Raw genomic sequence first — 21,419 nt, forward strand, 5'->3', positions numbered from 1 at the left:
CTACTAGGGTGGTTTGTTTTTCTCCTCCACTTTGATATCATCGGATCTTCGTCTCATGTACCTTTGGCACTTGCTTTGCGTTTCCCCCTTACAGCACATTATCAGATGTTTCTTTTCTTTTTCTTCTTCTTCTTCGTTTTTTCTGATCGTTTCCCATCCATCGTTATTTTCATGATTTTGTTCTTGACTCGCAGTTTCGCCATACTCTAGCCCAGCGCTCGAGCATGCCTCCCAAACTTCCTCTCTTGTTTGTACCCATGAACTGAATGTAAGCGATGGCGCTGATGGTGTTCCCCTCGGTGAGCAGAACGTGGCGTTGCTCATTTGCGAGATGGTGGCTTTTATACAACTTAGGTTCCCCCCGCGATAATTTCCATTTGTCTTTTCCCCGGCCCTTCTTTTTGCCTCTTTTCTTTCCATGCCTTGCTTGCCCGCACTTTCTTTACGCACACTCCACCAGGAGGAAAACCTAGCTTGATGATTTAGATGATATGGGAAGCCCTCGATGCCTTTTTCTTGTTTTCACCAGGTCTGATCCCGATGATTGATACCTTGGCGTGAATTGCATTACTAGGAACTGAATAATTGCACCCCCGTTCTTTTCTCAAATCGGCTGTGCCAAATTACAAATACAAACAAGACTGCATTGCATGCATGTAGTTGAAGCTTTTTCCATTCCATTGAGATTGGAATTGTGGGTTGCCAGTGTGAAAAATCTAAATAAAGAAATAACGAAAATGCCAAAAGCGCTCTTGTACATTCATTCCTATATAATATCAAAAACATGTGATGTGGTTGTGCCCGTCCCAAGATCTGAATGAATTAAAAGGCTTCCTTCTCCGGAGGGGATTTTGGTAGATTATTTTCATCTTTGCTTTTTCTTTTTTTTTTTTTTTACTTTTTTTCTCGTTTATTGCTTCGATGATCAGATGTTTTGGGGGGGGGGGGGGGGGGGATGACAAGAGATACGGGAAGGGGTAGAGAGGGAAGAAGACAAAAAGAAAGCAAGAAAGCAAGAGAGAAAGGGATCTATAGGACCAGCCTGGCCGGCTCAATTGTCAATAGAGTCTTCACGCGCTCCAGGAAAGTCTTTGCCCTCTTCTCGTCGCCAACAGGCACAGTCAGGCTGAATACATTGAGGGCGGATTCAGCGTAGGAGTCAGACTGCACGACTGGGGCGGAAGAAGAACGCTTCGCGGCAACTCCACTGCCGCTGAGGAAATCAATGATGTCCTGCTTCACGGGCTGGAGCGATTGGAATCCGAACTCGGCGGGGGCGTCGAGGGCGTTCAGCTCGGGGATGTATTCGCCGCGAGAGGTCTTGATGGGCTGCGCACCGAGGATCTCGTTAAAGAGCTCGTTGGCCGACGGCTTGGCGTAGGGTGATCGGGGCAGATCGTCGTTTGCTAGGTCTGTGGCGCGCGCGAGGAAAGTGGAGAGTGGGACGGTCACCCCGGCGGAGTCGCGGAGCTTCTTCTGTGCAGATAGCACTGTGGCTAGAGAGACGGAGATGGCCACTGAGATTGTGGGGATCGGCTTAGCGACAGGCTTCTCGATCGCTGCTGGTTCGGGGGCGGCGGGGGGTGCGGGAGGCGGCGCCAGCTTGATGTTGCTTAGGTCAAGGTGGGCGAGCTTCGCAAGGCGGGATGCTTGGGAGGATGGGTAGTCTGCGGGGATGAGGCCAAGATAGGCCAGGATATCGCCCTTCAGGAGACGGCCTCGGGGGCCGGAGGCGGGGATCTGGGATACTTCGGACTCGGGGATGCCTTTTTCATGGAGAAGTTGGATGACAGAGGGATAGAGTGGATAGGCAGGGTTCTGGGTCTGAACAGCAGAGGAGGAATTGAGTCCTGGGTAGCAATGGTGTTAGTATTCTAGGACTATCGACAAAAAGGAATTGAGGCGCGTGCGTGGGAAAGAAGAGGAGGGGGTGTTGGATCGCGATGTCTCTTAGCTCGCTCGCAAGCTTGGGGGGAGAAACTCACGTCGACAGGTAAGAGTAGTGATGCGCGGCTGACGTCTGGCCAGCACGGCTGGAATGCGACAGATAGAGTAGTTGGAAGCCATTGCCATATCACAGATAGATCTTCGGCCTCCTAGTGAGGTGTTGAAGCGGAAAACTCGTCTTTTCGTCGAGCGGAAAACGCAGCAGAGCTGTTGGGGATCGCCGTAAAGCTGTGCAAGGAAGAGGATAGGCGAAGTGGTCCACAATGACTAAGATTCCAGACAACAAAACACCCGCTGCGATAGAGGCTCAGAGAAGGCCCTGAGACTTCCTGCGATCAGCAATTAGCTGTTGAAATGCATGCGCCAGCCGCGAATTAGAGATGTTGAGGTTGGCGACCCCCGATTCTCACCGATGACCCGGACGGGAACATTTTTCTGCCGTCACAAAAGCGGCGATTCAACAAATCCGTCGGAGAACAAACGGCACTCGAGTCATTCATTGGCTTTCCTCCGTTTTGTTTTACAGGTCAGTTCCGGAATTCGTATAGTGAAGATGGCAATGATTGGGGTTCTAGCTAACTACCAGATTGTCTGGAATAGGGTGAACCGACTGTACCATGTTTGCCCGGTCCTTTGCATATAAAGGGCTCGCGCAGCCTTGCTTAAGGTCACCCATACCTTCGGAGGGTTTGTCGAGCCCTGCATGGAGATATTTTTCGTCCAGCATTGCTCGAACAAAGGCCGCCGGCAAGGTTAAGCAGGCGCAAAAGCAGATTTCACGCCAAACTCCTCCCAAGGCCTCGCAATCTCCTGCACCACCTAAAGCAGAAGAGACGCTGAAGTTTGCTGGAAGACGACCGGATGGCTTTGGAAAGCTTGAACGGAAGGTGGCCAAGGAAGGCGAGCTACTACTATTTAAAGCCCCCTCGCAACGCAGCTACATACTTGGTGCCTACGGCATTACTGCATTCTGTTTCGCCTACTCCGTGTACAACTCCAATGCCGTCTTTCGCGATCCGATCATGCCGCTTCCTATGTGGCAGCAGGGTCTATTTGGCGGTATATGCGTCATGATGAGCGTCATGGGCACTGTATTCCTTTTCAAGACCGGGAAACTGATAAAGTCCGTCAAGGCCGTGAACACCAATGATCAGACATACCTGCGTTTCACAGTCCGCCGCATGATTCCCTTCCAGAAGCCAATGCAGTTTGACGTGCTGCCTCGTCAGATTGCGTTCTCTCGACGTCTCGTCGTCTCGCCAGATGCACTCCAAAATGGCATGCAACAAATGGCCCAAACGGAGCCTGCTCCCGTCAGCTTTTTCAGAGCCCCTCTCAAGAAGTCAAGTATGCTCATGTGGAGAGTTTTTCGGTCCCTCCGACAGCTGTTCACATCGGAAGACTTTATTCTTCTCGAGGTTGAAGGCCAGAAGGGCGTTTTCCGAATGGACTCTGGGGGCTACGTATCGCGGGACTTTTTGGTAGTCGGAAATCCCGTCTCCATGAAGCGGTAGCGATTGCCGCAGCTTAACTTGGATATGTACACTTATCGCGCTCTTTTCATTGCATTGTAATAACTACTTCATTCCCGGTGCCCAAATCTCAAGAAATATGCACCACCTGCTGCAATTTAGCTATCTTTCATGCCCATCTTCCTGTACATATATAGAGCTCAACCCTTGTGTTTTATCATAGTTCTCTTACATCTCTAGAAAGTATTTCAAGCGTCATTCCAGCCTCAAATAAAAGAAAGGGTGAAAACAAAAGAGCCATCAATCACTGTATAGATCGATGATATATCACGTGACGAGACGCGTTCCGGGACGCGACAGCCGACCAAATCAACTTATCGCGGCGGCCCCTCAACCTGACAACCAGCGAAGTATCGACATCACCACATAGTCTTTCTCCTTTCTGAAGGACCTATCACAATTCTTGCGTCCTCCTTCTTCAGTCGCTAAGAAGAGCGACTGCGTGGTCGCAAGATGGGGAAGCTTATCCGACTCGAGCTCTATAGTACGTGACGTGACGTCTCTCGAGAGCAGTGCTGCGCAACCCCCAAACAACTGACCTGCCTAGATTTCAAATCCTACAAGGGCCATCATACCCTTCTCTTTGGCGATGCCTATTTCACCTCGATTATTGGACCCAACGGGTCGGGAAAGTCCAATTCGTGCGTCTTTCCCCCGCGAGTTTTCGTGACAGCTAAAATCCATTGGCGCTGACCTGTTTCAGGATGGATGCGATTTCATTCGTTCTAGGAATCAAATCATCACACTTGCGGTCAACAAATCTGCGCGATCTCATTTACCGTGGCCGTGTTCTGCGCACCTCCAAAGTCGATGCTGATGGGAACGCGGTGGATGGAGAACCCAATGGGACACAAGCGACTGAGGACGGTGTCAACGAGGAACAATCGCAAGACCCCAGCGGCTCGAATGACCCAAAGACGGCTTGGGTTATGGCCGTCTATGAGGACGACGCAGGTGAAGAACAACAATGGCGACGATCGATCACCAGCTCGGGAGTTAGCGAATACCGCATCAACAACCGCACCGTAACGGCGCAACAGTACAACGAGGCTCTGGAGGCGGAAAACATTCTGATCAAGGCCCGGAACTTCCTTGTCTTCCAGGGTGACGTGGAAGCGATAGCCTCCCAGTCCCCGAAAGATCTTACGCGCTTGATCGAACAAATCTCTGGTAGTCTAGAATATAAAGCGGAGTATGAGCGGCTCAAGGCGGAAGCTGAGGAGGCTGCGGAGCAGCAGACAGTCCAGCTTAATCGTCGCCGAGGCATCAACTCGGAGATTAAACAGTACCAGGAGCAGAAACGGGAGGCCGAAAACTACGCTCGGAAGGCAGAGGAACGCGATCAGGCCATTATCACTCACATTCTCTGGAAGCTTTTCCATTTCCAGCGCCTTATCGACGATTCGAGCGCTGAAATCCAGAAATACCAGGACGAGCTTAAGGAATACCGACGAGGCGTGGAAAAATATGAGCTAAACGTCGAGGATGCGAAGAAATCGCACGCAAAGGTGGGTCGAGATGTTGCGACTGCGGAGAAGAACATCCTGAGAAAAGAGAAAGAAATCGAAGAGTCAACCACCGCACTAGTTCCCATCGACGAGAAGGTCGACATCACAATGAAGAAAGCTGAGAGGTTCACTTCCCGCATTGCGGAGATTGTCAAGGAACGTGATGCTCAGTCGGCCAACGTTAAGCAGCTCCAGAAAGACCTGAAAGTTGTGGAGAAGGCGCAGGCCCAGTGGGAAGCGGAATGGCAGAAGACAATGAGTAAACAAGGCGGCCAGCTTAGCCAGGCTGATCAGCAAGAATACAACAAACTCAAGGAAGAAGTCAACAAACGATCGTCCGCTGAACAGCTCAAGCTAGATAACCTCCGACGACAGAGAAAGACCGATGGCGAAGCCTACAATAGTTTGAAAAGCAAATTCGAAAGCACGCAGTGGCAACTCCAAGCACTTGAAACCGAAACAAAGTCCCTAACGGAGCGCAAGGCCTCTACCAACGAATCAATTAAGACTACCTCCAAGGACATTGAAAAGAAGAAGAAAGAACTTAATGCCCTTACCTCCGAGCGGCTGCGCATATCCCAGATGCGGACTGAACTTGAGGAGAAGCTCCAGGTTGTTCTGAAGAAGCTGCTTGAAGCAGACGATGGCAAGAAGCAGACGGAACGTGAAATTCGAGCCAAGGAACTGATCTCAACCCTCAAGCGGATCTTCCCGGGCGTCAAGGGCCGCGTCAGTGATCTCTGTAAGCCTAAGCAGAAGAAGTATGCTGAGGCTGTGAGCACTGTTCTTGGTCGTCACTTCGACGCTATCGTTGTGGATAATGAGAAGACTGCCAAGGAGTGCATTCAGCACCTCCGCGATCAGAGAGCCGGACAGGCTACATTCATTCCTCTTGAGACAATTCAAGTCAAGGCCTTCAACTCCAACCTGAAAGGGATGCACCGTGGCATGCGTCCCGCAATCGAGACGGTTGATTACGACGACTCCGTTGCAAGAGCTATTACCTATGCTTGTGGCAATGCCATCGTTTGCGATGACCTGGCAACCGCCAAATACCTCTGCTATGAAAGACATGTGGATGCAAAGGCTGTTACCCTAGATGGAACAGTTATCCACAAGGGCGGTTTGATGACTGGTGGCCGCGGGCTGCAGCAAAACTCCAAGCGTTGGGAAGACTCCGAAGTGGAAAACCTCTTCAAGCTGAAGGACAAGCTGATGACAGATCTGGCGAACCTGCCCAAGGGCCATCGTAGAGGAACCGAGGAAGAAACTCTGCAAGGTGAACTGGTTGGCCTGGAACAGCGACTTTCATATGCCCGCGAAGAACTCAAAGCCCTCGAGAGGAACCTGAAGAGTAAGCATACTGAATTGGATTTTGTCAAACGTCAGCTGGAGGACCTGCGACCTAAGTATACCGAAAAGAGAGAGGTGTTGGATGAACTCGATGAAGCAATCGCCATCTCCCAGGAGTCAGTCAGCAATGTTGAGGATCAGATCTATAAACAGTTCTGTAAACGTCTGGGATATAGCAACATTCGCGAGTACGAGGTGCAACAGGGCTCTCTGCACGAGGAGGCTGCACAGAAGAAACTCGAGTTCACAACCCAAAAGAGCAGAATCGAGAATCAACTCAGCTTTGAGCAACAACGCCTGCAAGCCACCAGTGATCGAATTGCCAGCTTGGAAACGCAACACCAGCGTGACGCCAAGCTGATCAAGGAGCTCAGGGCCGAGCAGGAGCGAGTGCGGAACACTCTCGATGAACTCAACGCCGAGCTAGACCTGCTTCGGGAGAAGCTCGAAGAACAGAAGGAGGCATATGCGGATTCTGCCGAGAATCTCGCCCAACATCGCAGAGAGCTCCAGAAACGAAGCAGAAACGTAGAATCCACGCTAAAGAACATCAACGGCTTGGAAACAGAGATTCAACGGAATTCCTCGAGCCGATACGCTCTTCTCCGACGTTGCAAGCTCGAAGACATCGATCTTCCCCTGACTGAGGATTCGAATCCGCTTGACCAGCTCCCTATTGATGAGCTTGTCCAAGGCACCGATCCAGATGTGATGGACGTCGACGAGGATGGGCAAGGAGGAAGCGGCGATGTACAGGATTACGGTATTGAGGTTGACTTTGACTCTCTTGGTGAAACACTCAAAGAGGTACGTATTTTTTTTTGGTTAGGTTGCCATTTAAATGCTAACGGAAAGGTAGGATTCCGACGAAAAACTGGAGGAAGAGCTTTTGGACAAGGTCAGAAACCTTAACAGCGAGCTAGACAAGATGGCACCAAACACACGCGCAATGGAACGTCTTGAGAGTGTAGAGAATAAGCTTCGAAGCACCGAAAAGGACTTCGAAGATGCACGAAAGCGGGCCCGAAAGACCAAAGAAGACTTTGAAGACGTAATGCGGCAACGCTCCGATCTTTTCAACAAGGCTTTCTCGCATATTTCAGAGCAGATTGGTCCCATCTACCGGGAACTGACCCGGAGTGCGAACTACCCCTTAGGAGGACAAGCGTAAGTGCCATGCCTGAAGTTTCTCGTCCCAGAAGAAGACTAACCCATATACAAGATACCTTGATATTGAGGATTCCGACGAGCCATACCTGGATGGCATCAAATATCACGCCATGCCTCCGCTCAAGCGCTTCCGAGACATGGAGCATCTTTCTGGTGGTGAAAAGACGATGGCGGCCTTGGCTCTCCTGTTTGCCATTCACTCCTACCAGCCATCGCCCTTCTTCGTGCTGGATGAGGTCGATGCTGCGCTGGACAATACCAACGTCGCCCGTATCGCCAACTACATCTACGACCACGCGGCTCCTGGAATGCAGTTCATCGTCATTAGTTTGAAGACAGGACTGTTCCAGAACAGTGAAGCCTTGGTTGGAATTTACAGAGATCAAGTTGAAAACAGCAGTAAATCCTTGACGCTCGATGTAAGTCTTTTCTTATTGTTTTTTTTTTTTTTTTTTTTTCTGCTCGTCCCGCTAACCACGTTGTTGCTCCAGCTCCGGAAATACAATTAAGCAGCTAGCTTCTTCCTTCCTTTCTCAATGATGTGTAGAATAGTTTTATCAATCGGGATTCCTTTTATGACTCATAGCTTGTTCACTGGACCGGATACATTTTACTGCTCTACGCCACGGGATAATGGTATGCGAATTTCGCTTTATTTTCTTCCCTCGTCAATTAGCAGTAGTAGCAGTAGCAGTACTCCTCCCTCCCCCTTTGCATTTCGCTCGTGTCCCGTGTATAACAGGATCATTCTAGTCTACTATATATCATTATGATACATCCAATGCTACCGTTCCGACACGCGGTAACCCCATTCTTTCTTTAATCAGACTAAACAAACGAGAAGAAGGCCAGATCAAACCCGCGAAAATCTAGTCTCCTGCCCATCTATTCTCCCGCAGACTTTGGCCAATCGAGACTCGTTTGTTCCTGTTTCTCTGCTCTGTTTTTTTTTTTTTTTTTTCTGCGGTTGTGGGAATAAGGTTTAGTATTTCACTTCACCACATTTGGAGATGGATCATTTGTTGGCTTTTTTTTCATGATGTATAGGCAGGTTAATAATATTTTTGGAGGCCGTGTATAGTCCATCTCCCACTCATATAACTTTGGTTCATATGAGCGGAAGGATAGACCTGAGCTTGCTCATAGCACACCTTCATCCAGCCCACATCCTCCCACGTGCAGCCCATACAATGGCTCAAAATCGGCATCCTCTTTGTCTCTTCCTCGGATTCCTCCATCCCAGCCCGCGGGTCCTGGTCCTCCCAGCAATGCACCACACACACCATGATGCAGAGTCCGTACCGTGCTATACACATGGTCCGCTCATCAGTAGGCGGAATCCCCTGCTCCGCTTCACACGCGGCAGACGCCCACTCGTTGAAATAATCCCGGATAGTATCCGGGAGTCGCCCCGTCAAACCGCGTCTTGTCGCCCATTACAGTGGGTCGGAAGGAATCAAGCATGTCCAGGCCGTCGTAAACTTCCAGTGTGCTCCTTACTTGATAGAGAAGGCGAGACATGAATTCCTCCCAGTCAGCGTCGCTCTTGTAGGTGCATCGGTAGATGACGAGGCCCCAGGTCCGGTAGCCCCAAGTGAGCATGTTGTTCTCGATTACGTCGGCTGGGTTCGAGTCGAAGCTCATCCATGGAGTGCGTTTGGAGTCTTCATAACCACTCATAGCAAGGGATGGTGATGATACCGACACCCTCATCGGGGGTGGAAACGTTGTCCTCTTTCCATAAAGTTGTGGGGTAGTACTGTAAAGTGATGGGCGGTGGCCATTCTGGATAGGCCGCAGCCGCAGAGAGAACAACGGGAGGGGTTTTGATAGGGTCTTGTTGGTGGTGTTTGGTATTTAGTATATCTGCCTGTGAAGAAGATTTCTGGCACCTAGAGTGAAGAGTGTCATGTTAACAGTAGTTTTGTAGCTTAGGGTGTAGGTGGTTGGAGATAGTACCAATGATGATAATATGTGAACCAATATAATACTGTATCAGCTAGAAAGCTCTGTCTTGACACCTTTCTAGCTCAGCGGTAAAGTTCGACATGTTCTCTATTGTTCTCGGGGAAACGTACCACCAACCAAGTATCCATAGACGTCCGTGAAACAATTGCAGGTCGATACCAGTTCCAAGGCAAGACTACCCAGCCAGCAGTCAGAGCACTGTTGGTCAGTGGTGAGACTTTGCTTCGACCACGATGCGATGAGAGAGGAAGACATTTCATACGTGAACATATAGTTATCCACAATGAAGGTAGCTGGATACGCTACATTCTCCACCACGATCACATCAGTACTGAGGGTACACACGCGGCTGCGATCGTAGTTCGAGCGGCTTCCAGAGATTTATAGCAGCTGTCGACACAGACTTCGTGGACCTGGTCTGCTGTCATGACGCCATTGCTATCACGATCATCAGTGACTTGCTTTTCAGGAATGTACGGTACCTGTCGTGGTATGGGAGCCTACCTCTCAGAAATGATTCCGAAATATAGCGAGCAAGTAACATTAGCCGCGAGAGCATGTTGGCACGATGTACTCAGCCCGGTATAGCACGACAGAGGCAGAAAAACTGCCCGGACAGCAGTCAATCTATGGAAGGAGATGCTTAAAGGAAACATGAAGCTCTAGAGCAAAATGATGATCTAAATACTGCCTCTATAACGACGTGTCGCTAAACCTTTCTTTGTGGTGATGGTGGAAGTGGTGGTGAATGAAGAGGTCCTTCCAGAAGTACGCTGATCTGCACGACTAACACTGGGTGGGTGGAAGGGAGCTCTGGCAATAACTGTACGAACACCAAGTGCGCCTCTACCAAGCTAGCCATTGATCTAGCTCGGGCTGTAAGAAGAAGGCAGCTCGCGAGCCGGTAAAGTACAGTGTGGATTTGTGCCCGCTCTTCTCTAGCTGGTGTCCTGATAACAGCAGCGATGAAAGTTCTGTTTCCCACTAGAAACAAAGCGATCCCCCATTACGGGCGCGGATGCCGACGCATATACACAGTGGAATTAGAGAAGGCACGCTGCCAATTCGGCTCTTGGGGCAATGCCTCCTGTCGGTGGTCCGGACGGTGCCTCGCTCGATACCCCTAACAATCGTATTATGGAGGCCTTTGGATCGACCAGGTTTCCTGCGCCTTTACTGGCCACCGCCGCTAGGATTAACACCACTAAGGGGAAGATCATGAGGTTCAGCAGACCCTTCACTATTACGAATATCGAAAGGTTAGCCAAACAGGCAGTAAAAGCCGATGGTGACGAGGCAGTTAAGAAATTACTCACACCCATTCGAAGCGTCAGTTATCCCTTCTCTCTTTCTTTGTTTTACCTGTCTCCTTGGCTAACAAGCTTTCTAGACCTTCGCGGGTTTTGAGTACTTCCGCAATAATCGGGTCACCGGCCAGTGGAACAAGACGCTCCAGGAAAATCAGCCTGGAATGGGCACATGTCGAACAAGCGACCGACATGGCCAATCTGCAGAAATGGTGGTGGGTCTGGGCGCTGGACTTCTTCCAGGTCGTCGAGGATAGATCAGGTTCTGGGTCATTAGGGCTCGGCGGAGTGACTCTACCTTGGTAGAAATCTCCGTGTGCTCCTTCTCCTTCTCCTTCGGCCCGGGATACTGGCTATGGCTAACAAGGGCGCCGTGCACTGCGTAACGTAGCAGTAGTTATACACACTCCAAGGAACATTGATGAGCCACGTCCGGATGGTTCAAAGTGTGGCCTAACTGTCAACCCTTCTCGGACTTTATCCTCCGATAACATCAAGGAGAATTCCGCATATCCTTGAGGGAACTAATTCCTTGTGTCATCAAGGGGCCCCGGGACTTTCCAACTGCTTCGGGGCGGGCGCCTTTTGGGGGGGGGGGAGGGGGGGCGGATTTCAATCTCTACTGCGCCGCTCAGAGCATCGGATGATCATACAGAGTACATGCATCAGGGAACGAAACTATCGATATGCCTCTTGGCAGCCTGTAAAAACCGAGAACACGGCTATAGGAGCCAAAACCCCCTGCTATTGTAACGTTATGGTGGCGGCCATGTTACAAGGAAACCAAACGGCAGTCTCATTAGCAAAGGCGCTGCTTCTTATCGAGTCGATTGTTGTACGGTGGCTGATGGCGAATGGAAGCAGTACTATAGCAGGAATCACTTGGGACAGGAAGTCGTATAATTACGAACTTGATATGGGACGGCCAGTTCCATTACACAATGTGACAACGGGCCAGACACTTCCAGTGGGAAAGAAACAGACAATAGAGATTGAAGTTCCGGATTCAAGAGACTTACTCTTGGGCCATGGGGAGTGGAGTGCTGAGTTTTGGTTTGACGCGGCGCATGGAAAAGTTCGGAAATAACAGGCTCCCGGGTTCTGATAATTGATAGTTCTATCTAGTTCGTTTAAGTCAATCATTATTGTGGGCTGCGCTTCATACCGGAAATGAACAATTTGGGTCTATCAAGCCATGGGTAGGAGGAGTATGTAGGTGATTCGCAAGTCAAGCTTGAGATAGTCGACGCCAGTGTAGATACTCCCCACTTCCTGAAGCGTAATAAGGATACGTAAACTTCCTGGAGATATCCCGATGTTAATTAAATTCTATACGGAGTACTCCGTAGGAACTGGGTATACCCGATGAGGCTTACCATGGGACGGGATGTGCGGGATGCGGGAACCGCCAAATGCTTTTCCACAAGCAATAAATCAATAGTGCTCTGCAGGATAAAAATAATCCAGTGAACCGTGGCGACACTGATCATGGTAGCAGAGGTCACCTTGACATTTCTCCCTTCGACAGTTGACGGCTAGCTCGTAGAACGACCCTCGATGATCGACACCGGCTTTGGCATTGGGCATGATATCTCACAAATTCACGCACCGATAGTCGAAGGTAAGAAGAGTAAATGGAATTAGGTAGTCGATGAATCAAATCCAGCAAATGTTCAGGCTCTTCTTCCAGGGTCATCCATCGCCACTTAGTTTGTTTCATCTTGTTTCGTTAGGCATTCGTCGTTTTTCCATGCTAGCCACAATTGCCTGGAAAATACCTAGATAAAAAAAAAAAAAAAAACCCTCTCAAGGTAATATTGCCGACGAACTCGTTAGTATCAGGCTATCAGCTAACCTGTGCGATAGGTCAATTTCGTAGGTACACACGGCAATCGCTCAGATCACAGACCCTGCAAGCCACAAATCCACAATTTCCTGGTAGCAGGTATCATCCCTCGCTGGTGAGTTGGCGGAGAAGTTGATAAAGAGAAAGACAAATATAGAGAAAAAGAAATTATTAAAGTAGTCTCTTTCCCCGCAAAGAAAAAAAATAAAAAAATAAGAAGCTCGGATGTTCTTTTCCTCTTCTTCGGCACCCTACCTACCCTTGTAGCAGAGTCTCCCACTGAGAAATTTCCATCGGTACCTAACTTACCATATCGATTATCAAATTAGTTAGAGGTCTGTGTGTCGCTGTCTAAGTCATTCCTCCTTCGGGTCATTTTTGACGCAGATGCCCATTTGGCCGTCATAAGGCAGAGAGGTCATTGTACCCAATGACAAGAGTTGGAAAATTGATCCATATATAGGAAAGCGCGCGGTGTAGGGATATAAAAAGGACCACACAGAGAGAATCCAAGCCTGGGGGAATGAATGCCACAGTTTCGAGGATCTGAGAATACATGATACTTTCGCGGGATTCATGTTTGGATAGATCTGCTTTTGGCGATCATAGTTAAGCTCCATCTAGAGTACTTGCTGGTAAACTCTGCCTCCAGTGATCGGCGGTCAGGCCCTACACCTTTTGACTTTGCTCCAGACGCAGTCGGAGGTTGGTGCACCGAGTTGTTGGAGTTCGAGGAACAGATCCCACTGGCGGAAACTTAATTCTGAGTAGAACGTCCAGCTATGGGGATGACGGCTTCGGTTTGATCTCCAATGAGAGTCAAGAGAAATAGCCTTGGTGTTTTGGGTTACCGCACCAAGGGAAGCTAAAGAAGAGCTGCATTTACTCTGCGTTTGCCGGTTTTCGACCAACTTAATCACTGCAACTTCTGAAATCCGAGCGAGTCCCTCGTCGGCCTCGCCGCCACAGTGGCGTCTTCGAACCGGGAGAGCAACGAATGCTGGAATAGCTTAAGGAAGGGGAAATGACCCGTATAGCTAATCCTCGACTCGGGGTTTGCCACTCTAGGTGAGGATTTAGTGAGAGGATGCTATGGTTCCCCAGCCGAATCTCGATCTGCATTATGGATCCTCATAATGAGTAATGTTCGGAGCCAACTCTGATAGAATGGGAAAGTGTTTCCACATGTATTACCATTGGCTTATGGGATTGATCGGCGCTCATCCTGCGAAGATAAAACAAATAGTCCTCGAACAGGCCTAGATCAATTCATTGCTTTTGTCAATATATTGGTGCATCCAACATTACCGACAGGCCGCTGGCTCCGAATTCCGCCCCGAGTGGTGTGGCTTGTCTAGCTATTGACAGCGTAAGGATTATGATGTCGGCTCTCAGTGTCTCGTCGGCTCTGGGTGCTCTGATCGATGTCTACGATCGTTATGCTTTCCCTTTCCAGACATCTTTATTTTAAATAGAGTTTTCGGCTGGGTGCTTTCTGCGACTATTCTCATACCCTCGGGGGGAGCTGAGGCAACTATAGTTTTGGAGTCATGAGAAAATCGGAGAGCCACCAACGGCCGGCCTAGGGATATCGAGATATCCGTGCTCCTATAGGATGATCTCCCTTTGGTGGATTGATGCTCTTCCTCTGTATGTATTTGTTTTCCTTGCATTAGTCTAGATGTCATGACAGGCCCAGGAATGCAATGGCATAAGGAGTAGGGTTGTTAGTAGTGTAGAAATATTGTAAGACGTACTTTTTTTTTATTTTTTTATTTTTTCTCATTTGCTTTTCTTCCTCCGCTCGCCTTCGTCACTCAATCCAATAGTAGCATTATGATAGCCCGTGGCAAGATATATTTGGCCGTACCCAGCTCAGCTGAAAAGAGGACTTCTTAGAAGTAGAACAACTGCCCTGAAGCTCACTCACATTTTTATATAATACCTTGCCAACGTTCATCTTTTCACACTCGGTGTTGTATCAAAAACCCCCCCTCCCCCCAAAATAAGCCCAAGCCGCTTGGATTCGCGTCTAGCTTCTGTTGTTGCAGTGAGCATGACAAGTCCAACCTATAGGATGGATCCGATAGATCAGTCAGTGGTAGCTAAAGAGGAAGAACAACATCAGATGGCTTCGTATCATGATATGACTGCTCAAACAAGGTCAACTGTATGAACCGAATTCCCCGCGGAATCAGATTGGTTGGCTAATTAATACAATGGGACGCATAGGAAATTCAATGCTCACAGTCAGCGGCATTCGCCTTCCCTTACTCACATTTTGCTATGATGTATATCGACCGAAACGGAGAGCTTCAGCTGGAGGCATCAAACTCCATCACCGGTGGTGAAAAGAGCATATTCACAGAGGAGATACAAGATAGATTCTTGAGGTTAGTGAACGGAGAGTGGCAGCCTCATTTGCAGAACTTTCATTCAGGTAAGTGTCACTCGTCAGAAAAAGGATATCAGGGAGGTGTGTGGAGGGGGATGAGTTCGAAGTGATCGGAATCTTACTTCTCGTGCTGCCAGGTACTTTGGGACTTTCGCACTCTTCCCTAGGTCTGCAGTCTTCATGGTATCATCCAAGTCAACCCCGACCAGCCAGCCTCATTCCATGTGAATGGCAGTCACACCAGAACAAACGACACCGACGCAACCTGAGACGCGTTGATTCGGCTATTGGACACGAATGGGAGCCTTCTTCTCCTAGCCCAAGTGTAAAGCGCACAGCAATTCGAGTTGGACAAAGGAGTCTCTTGCGCAGCTATTACGAAAAGGCGTTCGAGTATTTCCAACAGCTCAACTGTCGAGTTATTGCAAAAGCCTTTGTGAAATTAGTTGAGCCCCGCAAACAAGTAAACCACCCATACAATGGCCGCAAAACGACAGCCGGGTCAACGCAACGGATGGACCCGGAGTTGACGAAGCCTAAATGGTGGCCTGCAGGTGTTACCCATAAGGAACCTGACCATCTTCTCAAAGCAGGTGAGCAATATTATGTATGGTCCCCCCCATCGCTGAGAAATTATGTTAACGTGTTGCTGTTCCGTTCAGAGCGAATTCGACTTCTCGTGCATATTCTTTGCGAGTTAAGGGACAGCCATGGGATCACGGCAGACAAACTGAAAGATGCTGGTCAAGACGTACGACGTCAGATCCTACCATCCACACGATTGCAAGTCTTGGATGAGATTTACTATGTCAGAGAAATGGAGGAGCTGTATTTGGATGGCAAAATTAGTATGACCTCCTTTATATTGAGACGGACAACAAATGGAAAATGACTAAATAACTGACTCTTTTACTTACACAGGTGGTGATACTATTGTCCATGTTTCTCATGTTCACATGGATGAGGAGCTACAGGAGCTACAGGAGCAAGTGGATAGCGAGGGTATTCACAACACACTTGTTCCAACGATCACGGTACAAGAGGACGTGCCTCTTCTTCCTGACACCCACTCTGTGAATAGATCAAATGGGCATATACCATTAACATCCGACGACCACCGTCCTCAGTCTATGGGGGGCCATCCCAAATCCAAGCGACCAGCAAACCAGGATTGTTATCTTCCCCTCTCGCCAGCATCTTCTCCATCAGTGAGCCGGAAAAGCTCTTTGGAGAGAAGCCTATCAACCTACTCCTCCGACATAGACCCTTCTATGTTATCATCAAACCACTCCACCAAGAATCTAACAGCTCCCAAAGGGTTCCATTCTGGAGGATCATCCTCTGTGCCAGACTATTTTGCCCATCAGCTTATGGCTCAATCGACAGCCCAGAACCCGCATTCTGGTTTCTGGAATACTTTGCCCAATTTCCATGCGCAATTGGCATTTCCGGGGTATTGATTCTGGTCTCGGATGCTATAAGAAATACTTGCCACATTATTTGCATTATTAATCCGCTTATATATTTCCCCATTTCTTATCCTATTTCTCCGACACTGTCACCATATCTTGGGAAAGATGAGATGTGCTAGGAAGTCTTGATATGTAAATAGGTTTTGAAAGACTAGCTTTCGGGCAACCATACCATTATATATATCCACGGGAGTATAATATATGTACCAGTTGACCTACCAGGTTGATGATAGTCAGGTATCAACCTTTTTTTGTCTGACATGGTCCAGATGCTATTCCCGATGTTAAGGAAGCGGAGACTTCTTCCCCTGTCTAAACTATGTGCTTGATAAATCTTCGTTTATGCACTCGACGGTATGTGAAATGATTTCCCAACCTTCATTAACAGAGAACTAGTACAGAATTCACTCAACACAGCCTCCCCCCCTTTTTTCCCTTTCGAGACAGAACAAACAAGTCCAAAAGCAAAGTAAGGAGAATAAAAGTGACAGGAAGAGATGATGTTTGCCTCAAGCTGTGTCATGTTTTATTTGTTTACCAGTAAAGGGGCGGATTCGCCTCCCAAATTCAATATGAAAATACCCTAATGGATCATACCAAGCTCGACAGTGTGCTCAGCCATTGTGCCTCTGAGGATGACTTGTTGGCTCCATCTGCGGGTCAACTTCATTATATTAATATATACATGGCCAATTCTCTCCCGCAAAGGACCCCACTGTAGCGCTAAGCTTTCGTTAGCTTCCGCAGCCGTCAGAATTCCTGTCCATCCAGTAGTTAGTTAGTTATTTTGCGGCAGAATCCAAGTGAACTCCAAGTGCTGTATCCCAATGCATGGCGTCTCATTCAACATTTCCTCGTCCACTGAAAGCACGCGGGCCTTCGGCACAGTATACTTTATACGGTAAAAGGGAAAGCATGAGGCCACTTCCGGCTATATGTTACGTTCGGCCTCTCCCCATTCACGCACCACAGACATGATTACTCCTTTGCTAATCTTAGCCTTCTCCTAGGGTCAGAATCCTGCTATTAAATTTGCGCATGGAGTGACTATAATCATAGAACACCTTTGGTAAATCTTGCATTGATTTAAAGCAACAAGTACCTACTTTGAGACAGCTTTTCGCTCCTATACACCTGTATATCGGGGACGCATCTCTACCAAGGGTGCCTTAGTAAGGACTGAATATCAGCTAGTTAGTTAGTTACTAGCTACATAATAAGTAGATCACATCTGTGTAAGAGCTTCCTTTTTACAATGCAGGACAGTACGCAAGTTATAGGTAAAGTGCCAAACCTGAACACGAGGCCCATTAAAATGACTGCCAGTGAATTTGTATCATTATTGTATAAGCAGAAATCTATAACTTGGTTTGCCCTAACTACTCTGCATGTATGCTAATGCTCTACTCCTAGGTTAGAAACGAGCTACGCACCTCGGTCACAAAAGTGTTGGCTTGGAGTTCTACAGCAAAGATAACTTGGGTTGGTGCTGAATATATTATAATAGAAAGGTCGCCGTTGTCTAGCTTAATAATGTTTGGTCGGAGATGGGTATCAAGGAAAGATTTGAACTTGTAAAAAGAATTTCAAGATATGAAAAGTATAGATGATTCTGATGGATGTGAAAAGCTATTGGTTTGCTCTTGGCCCGTCAGGATGCTGAGAATTTCTCGATGATAGTAGGATGGTATTAGATTTTAATTGAGGCTCTTATATAGCTTTATATTTTGCCCTCTTAATGATCCCTAGGTATCTGCTTACATGGTACAGAGAATATCCTTGTTCACCCTAAAAAGCTCGTGGAGGTATGTACTAGTCCAGTCAACTGTTACGATGCATGCCAGAGCCCTCTTTTGACAGGTCTGATCCACCAGCAAACTTGAACCTGCTGAGCAAACTGGAGTATATAATAAGAGACCCTGTACAGTTATCTACAGGAACCGTGAATGGGTGATAATTATGAAAGATATAAGCCCAGACGGAGTTTATATACTACCAGTAATTATCCCCAAGGTAAAAGAATCCGGCTGCTTGGCACCAAGAAAGTACCTCGGGCTGTATATACTCTGTACTTCCTAAATATTAGATCCTTGTAACAAGACAATAATAGGTACTTTTGATACATGACTGCCCGATCTCAAGTATCAAATGATATACTCACTAGGTATTAAATATTCTAGTAGTGGTGCAAACTGTAAATACCAAACAAGATTTCTCTATCCAGGGAACATCGTTGGACCCATATCTTTGCAGATCCCGTGGCCAGCCCTTGAATGCTCAGCTCTCACCAATCAAACCGTCCATCGCGTGCACACCCAAAACCTCATCCTTTCAATTGCATACCGCCTCCAGGCCAGGTCTCTTATCCCCCCTCCTCGTGGTCGTCCTCACTCCTTCTGATTGTTGCAAACCCGCCCAGGGTCATGCGCCTCGGACGTTCACGGACTCTCTTCTTTTGTCCCAAGTTCCCACGGTGTAGTGACAGAGATAAGAGGTACCTCGCCTATCCGTTTCATCTGGAACTCGAACCAGAGGTAAGTTCCCCGGTATATGGCTTGATAAGCATTCCATATTTGGGTGCTCTTGAAATTTCTCTTCCCTTTCTTCATTCCTCATAAAAAATAAATTAAAAAAAAAAAAAAAACACAACAAGAAGAGAGAGGAAAACCACCACCACCACCAACGCGTGTTCTGGTGCAAGACCGCTTATCATTCCATTGTTTATCTCCCAACCCGATTGCGGAAGTCGGATATTCCGGAGAGTCATGGCTGTGCTAACATTTGCACGTTTCTTCAGTCGGCCATATCTGCATAACCGTGACGGCCCTACAATATTCTCCTTCCAGCAGAAGCTCGTCATGGAGGAGGGCGGCTCCTATCAACGAAGAAAATCGGACGCGAAAAAGGGCGGTGACTCCCCTGCACTTCAACCCTCCACAGTGGACGATATTGTCGACTCAGACTCAGAGAACTTCCACTCGCATCCTGGAACTCCGACGAGATCTTCGCGCAATTCCTTTTCATACCAGGATGACTGGGAATCATTTCCACCGCTCGACCAGCTCTCAGTTTTTGACCTTTTCGATAACTTTTCCTTGTCGCGGAGACTAGAAAAGCTCCAGCAGTCAATCAACTCACAGAGAGACAAGGTGAAGAGACAACAGGAGAGGTTGAAATCCACTTCGAAACATGCAAGGGAACGCGTCGTGGGAGAGTGGAAACGACGAGTGCCCACTGCTGAAGAGCAGCTGGAAAAATACCGTCATCGGATGAAGCTCGGAGTGGAACGCTTGGGGACACGATGGAACGCAGCCTCTGCGGTTACTCTCCGGGAGAAGATTTCATTTATCGCTGGTGTTCTGAATATCTTCATCAGCGGTTATTTACTGGGGGCGTGCCCCGAGTACTTTTATATCTGGTTCAGCGGGCAGCTCGCATACTTCATGCCGATCCGGTTCTACAGGTACCATAAGATTGGCTACCAGTACTTCCTGGCTGATCTCTGTTATTTTGTCAACATGCTCTGTATGCTTTGCATTTGGGTCTTCCCACACTCTAGGAGGCTTTTTATCAGCACATTTTGTCTGGTATTTGGAAACAATGCTGTCGCTATTGCCATGTGGCGTAACTCCATGGTTTTCCACAGCATGGACAAAGTCGTCAGGTAAGAAACCCTAGCCCTCGGGATTTTCACCCTGCCAGACTAACCCGAAACCCCAGCCTTTTCATCCACATCATGCCTCCGGTTACATTCCATTGTCTTGTTCATTTGACTCCCATGGAAACAATGAAGGAGCGGTTTCCGGCCATCTATCAGATCAAGACCAGCGAATCAGGATCCCCAGACCACTTTTCGCTTCTCTCGATGATGCTGTGGGCAACTGTTCCGTACATGATCTGGCAACTTTCCTACCACTGCTTTATCACCGTCCGTCGCGCAGACAAAATAGCAGCAGGACGTCCGACTAGTTTTACCTGGCTCCGCAGATCTTATGCAAAGACTTGGATAGGTCGGTTTGTTCTGAGTCTCCCTGAATCCCTACAAGCCCCGGCATTTATGATGATTCAATATATCTACGCTCTTTTGACGATAATTCCTTGCCCTCTTTGGTTATGGTCTCGATGGGCTAGTGGTTTATTCTTAACGGGGCTCTTCATCTTGAGCATTCACAACGGCGCGACCTATTACATTGATGTGTTCGGCAAACGCTTCCAGAAGGAACTAGAGGAGTTGAAGAAAGACGTCGCACGTTGGCAGTCTTCTCCCGAGGGAGCAATGAGCCCCACTATCCCTGGACTAGGGACCACCCCTGCTAATGTTGGGGAGAGGGAGTCGGGTAGCTCGACTGCCTCCGCGGCTGGTAGCCCTGACAAGACCGGCATTGAAAATATCCCACTCCTTGACGCTACCGGTGTTGCAACCGCAGTTGAGGGTGACTCGAGTGATAGGCCGGCTTTGCGAAACCGCAGCTAATCCCATTATTTTTTTACTTCTTATATTTTGGAGTTCACCTTGAATTTATGTGTTGGAATGCCCCTTTAATGATACCCAGTCGTTCTTTTGCCTATACACTTGGTCTTATATAGCTCTGTTTCATGCCGATAACATCCCTTGGACGTGCTTGACGGCTGATACTTATTGTCGTGTTTCTGGTCTTGGCTTTCGTTGCTGCAATGCTGCATATTTGGTTTGAGAAACGAATTTGATGATAATCTTACCAACGAATCCTCACAACCAATCCGTCAGCTCCCTAGTCACTTAGAAACCGTCGCCACAATGTAGTTAGAATCTTGGTTATGAGTCACAAAATTTTGGAATTAAATCCACTATAGAGAATCAGCGCGAAAATTGCAAAGAAAAATGAAGCGGGACGAGAACTTTACGCCGTAAGCCGGCCCGATCGGAGCGCAAACGTAAACT

General features: G+C 48.2%; 7 protein-coding genes across 7 annotated transcripts; 5 read left to right on the plus strand and 2 right to left on the minus strand.

Moving 5' to 3' along the window:
* Positions 1 to 1,029: 1,029 nt before the first annotated feature.
* Positions 1,030 to 2,067, minus strand: pdx1 (putative pyruvate dehydrogenase complex component Pdx1; the record flags this gene model as incomplete). Its single annotated transcript, XM_040894326.1, has 2 exons — positions 1,030 to 1,850; positions 1,986 to 2,067. 2 exons carry the CDS (start codon positions 2,065 to 2,067, stop codon positions 1,030 to 1,032), a joined length of 903 nt encoding a protein of 300 aa, XP_040748949.1.
* Positions 2,068 to 2,395: 328 nt separating this feature from the next.
* P175DRAFT_0487208 (uncharacterized protein) lies at positions 2,396 to 3,687 on the plus strand. The gene is made up of 2 exons (XM_040895662.1): positions 2,396 to 2,473; positions 2,548 to 3,687. The coding sequence occupies exon 2, from the start codon at positions 2,565 to 2,567 to the stop codon at positions 3,459 to 3,461; it is 897 nt and encodes a 298-aa protein (XP_040748950.1). The 5' UTR covers positions 2,396 to 2,473; positions 2,548 to 2,564; the 3' UTR covers positions 3,462 to 3,687.
* A 5,176-nt stretch (positions 3,688 to 8,863) lies between these two features.
* On the minus strand, positions 8,864 to 10,134 carry P175DRAFT_0535892 (uncharacterized protein; the record flags this gene model as incomplete). The annotated part of the gene is made up of 4 exons (XM_040900270.1): positions 8,864 to 9,295; positions 9,589 to 9,676; positions 9,824 to 9,916; positions 9,983 to 10,134. The coding sequence occupies 4 exons, from the start codon at positions 10,132 to 10,134 to the stop codon at positions 8,864 to 8,866; spliced, it is 765 nt and encodes a 254-aa protein (XP_040748951.1).
* A 47-nt stretch (positions 10,135 to 10,181) lies between these two features.
* On the plus strand, positions 10,182 to 11,081 carry P175DRAFT_096024 (uncharacterized protein). The gene has a single exon (XM_040901137.1). It carries the CDS (start codon positions 10,559 to 10,561, stop codon positions 10,883 to 10,885), a length of 327 nt encoding a protein of 108 aa, XP_040748952.1. The 5' UTR covers positions 10,182 to 10,558; the 3' UTR covers positions 10,886 to 11,081.
* A 473-nt stretch (positions 11,082 to 11,554) lies between these two features.
* Positions 11,555 to 11,872, plus strand: P175DRAFT_0535894 (uncharacterized protein; the record flags this gene model as incomplete). The annotated part of the gene is made up of 1 exon (XM_040900271.1): positions 11,555 to 11,872. One exon carries the CDS (start codon positions 11,555 to 11,557, stop codon positions 11,870 to 11,872), a length of 318 nt encoding a protein of 105 aa, XP_040748953.1.
* Positions 11,873 to 14,687: 2,815 nt separating this feature from the next.
* P175DRAFT_0519192 (DUF2841 domain-containing protein) lies at positions 14,688 to 16,569 on the plus strand (the record flags this gene model as incomplete). The annotated part of the gene is made up of 5 exons (XM_040899088.1): positions 14,688 to 14,801; positions 14,864 to 15,071; positions 15,194 to 15,619; positions 15,689 to 15,874; positions 15,948 to 16,569. The coding sequence occupies 5 exons, from the start codon at positions 14,688 to 14,690 to the stop codon at positions 16,484 to 16,486; spliced, it is 1,473 nt and encodes a 490-aa protein (XP_040748954.1). The 3' UTR covers positions 16,487 to 16,569.
* Positions 16,570 to 18,948: 2,379 nt separating this feature from the next.
* Positions 18,949 to 21,332, plus strand: P175DRAFT_0466697 (glycerophosphocholine acyltransferase). Its single transcript, XM_040894917.1, has 2 exons — positions 18,949 to 20,162; positions 20,219 to 21,332. Exons 1-2 carry the CDS (start codon positions 19,264 to 19,266, stop codon positions 20,970 to 20,972), a joined length of 1,653 nt encoding a protein of 550 aa, XP_040748955.1. The 5' UTR covers positions 18,949 to 19,263; the 3' UTR covers positions 20,973 to 21,332.
* The last annotated feature ends 87 nt before the right edge of the window (positions 21,333 to 21,419 follow it).

This window comes from Aspergillus ochraceoroseus (assembly GCF_002846915.1).
Source record: "Aspergillus ochraceoroseus IBT 24754 chromosome Unknown P175scaffold_10, whole genome shotgun sequence".
Taxonomy (NCBI): Eukaryota; Fungi; Ascomycota; class Eurotiomycetes; order Eurotiales; family Aspergillaceae; genus Aspergillus; species Aspergillus ochraceoroseus.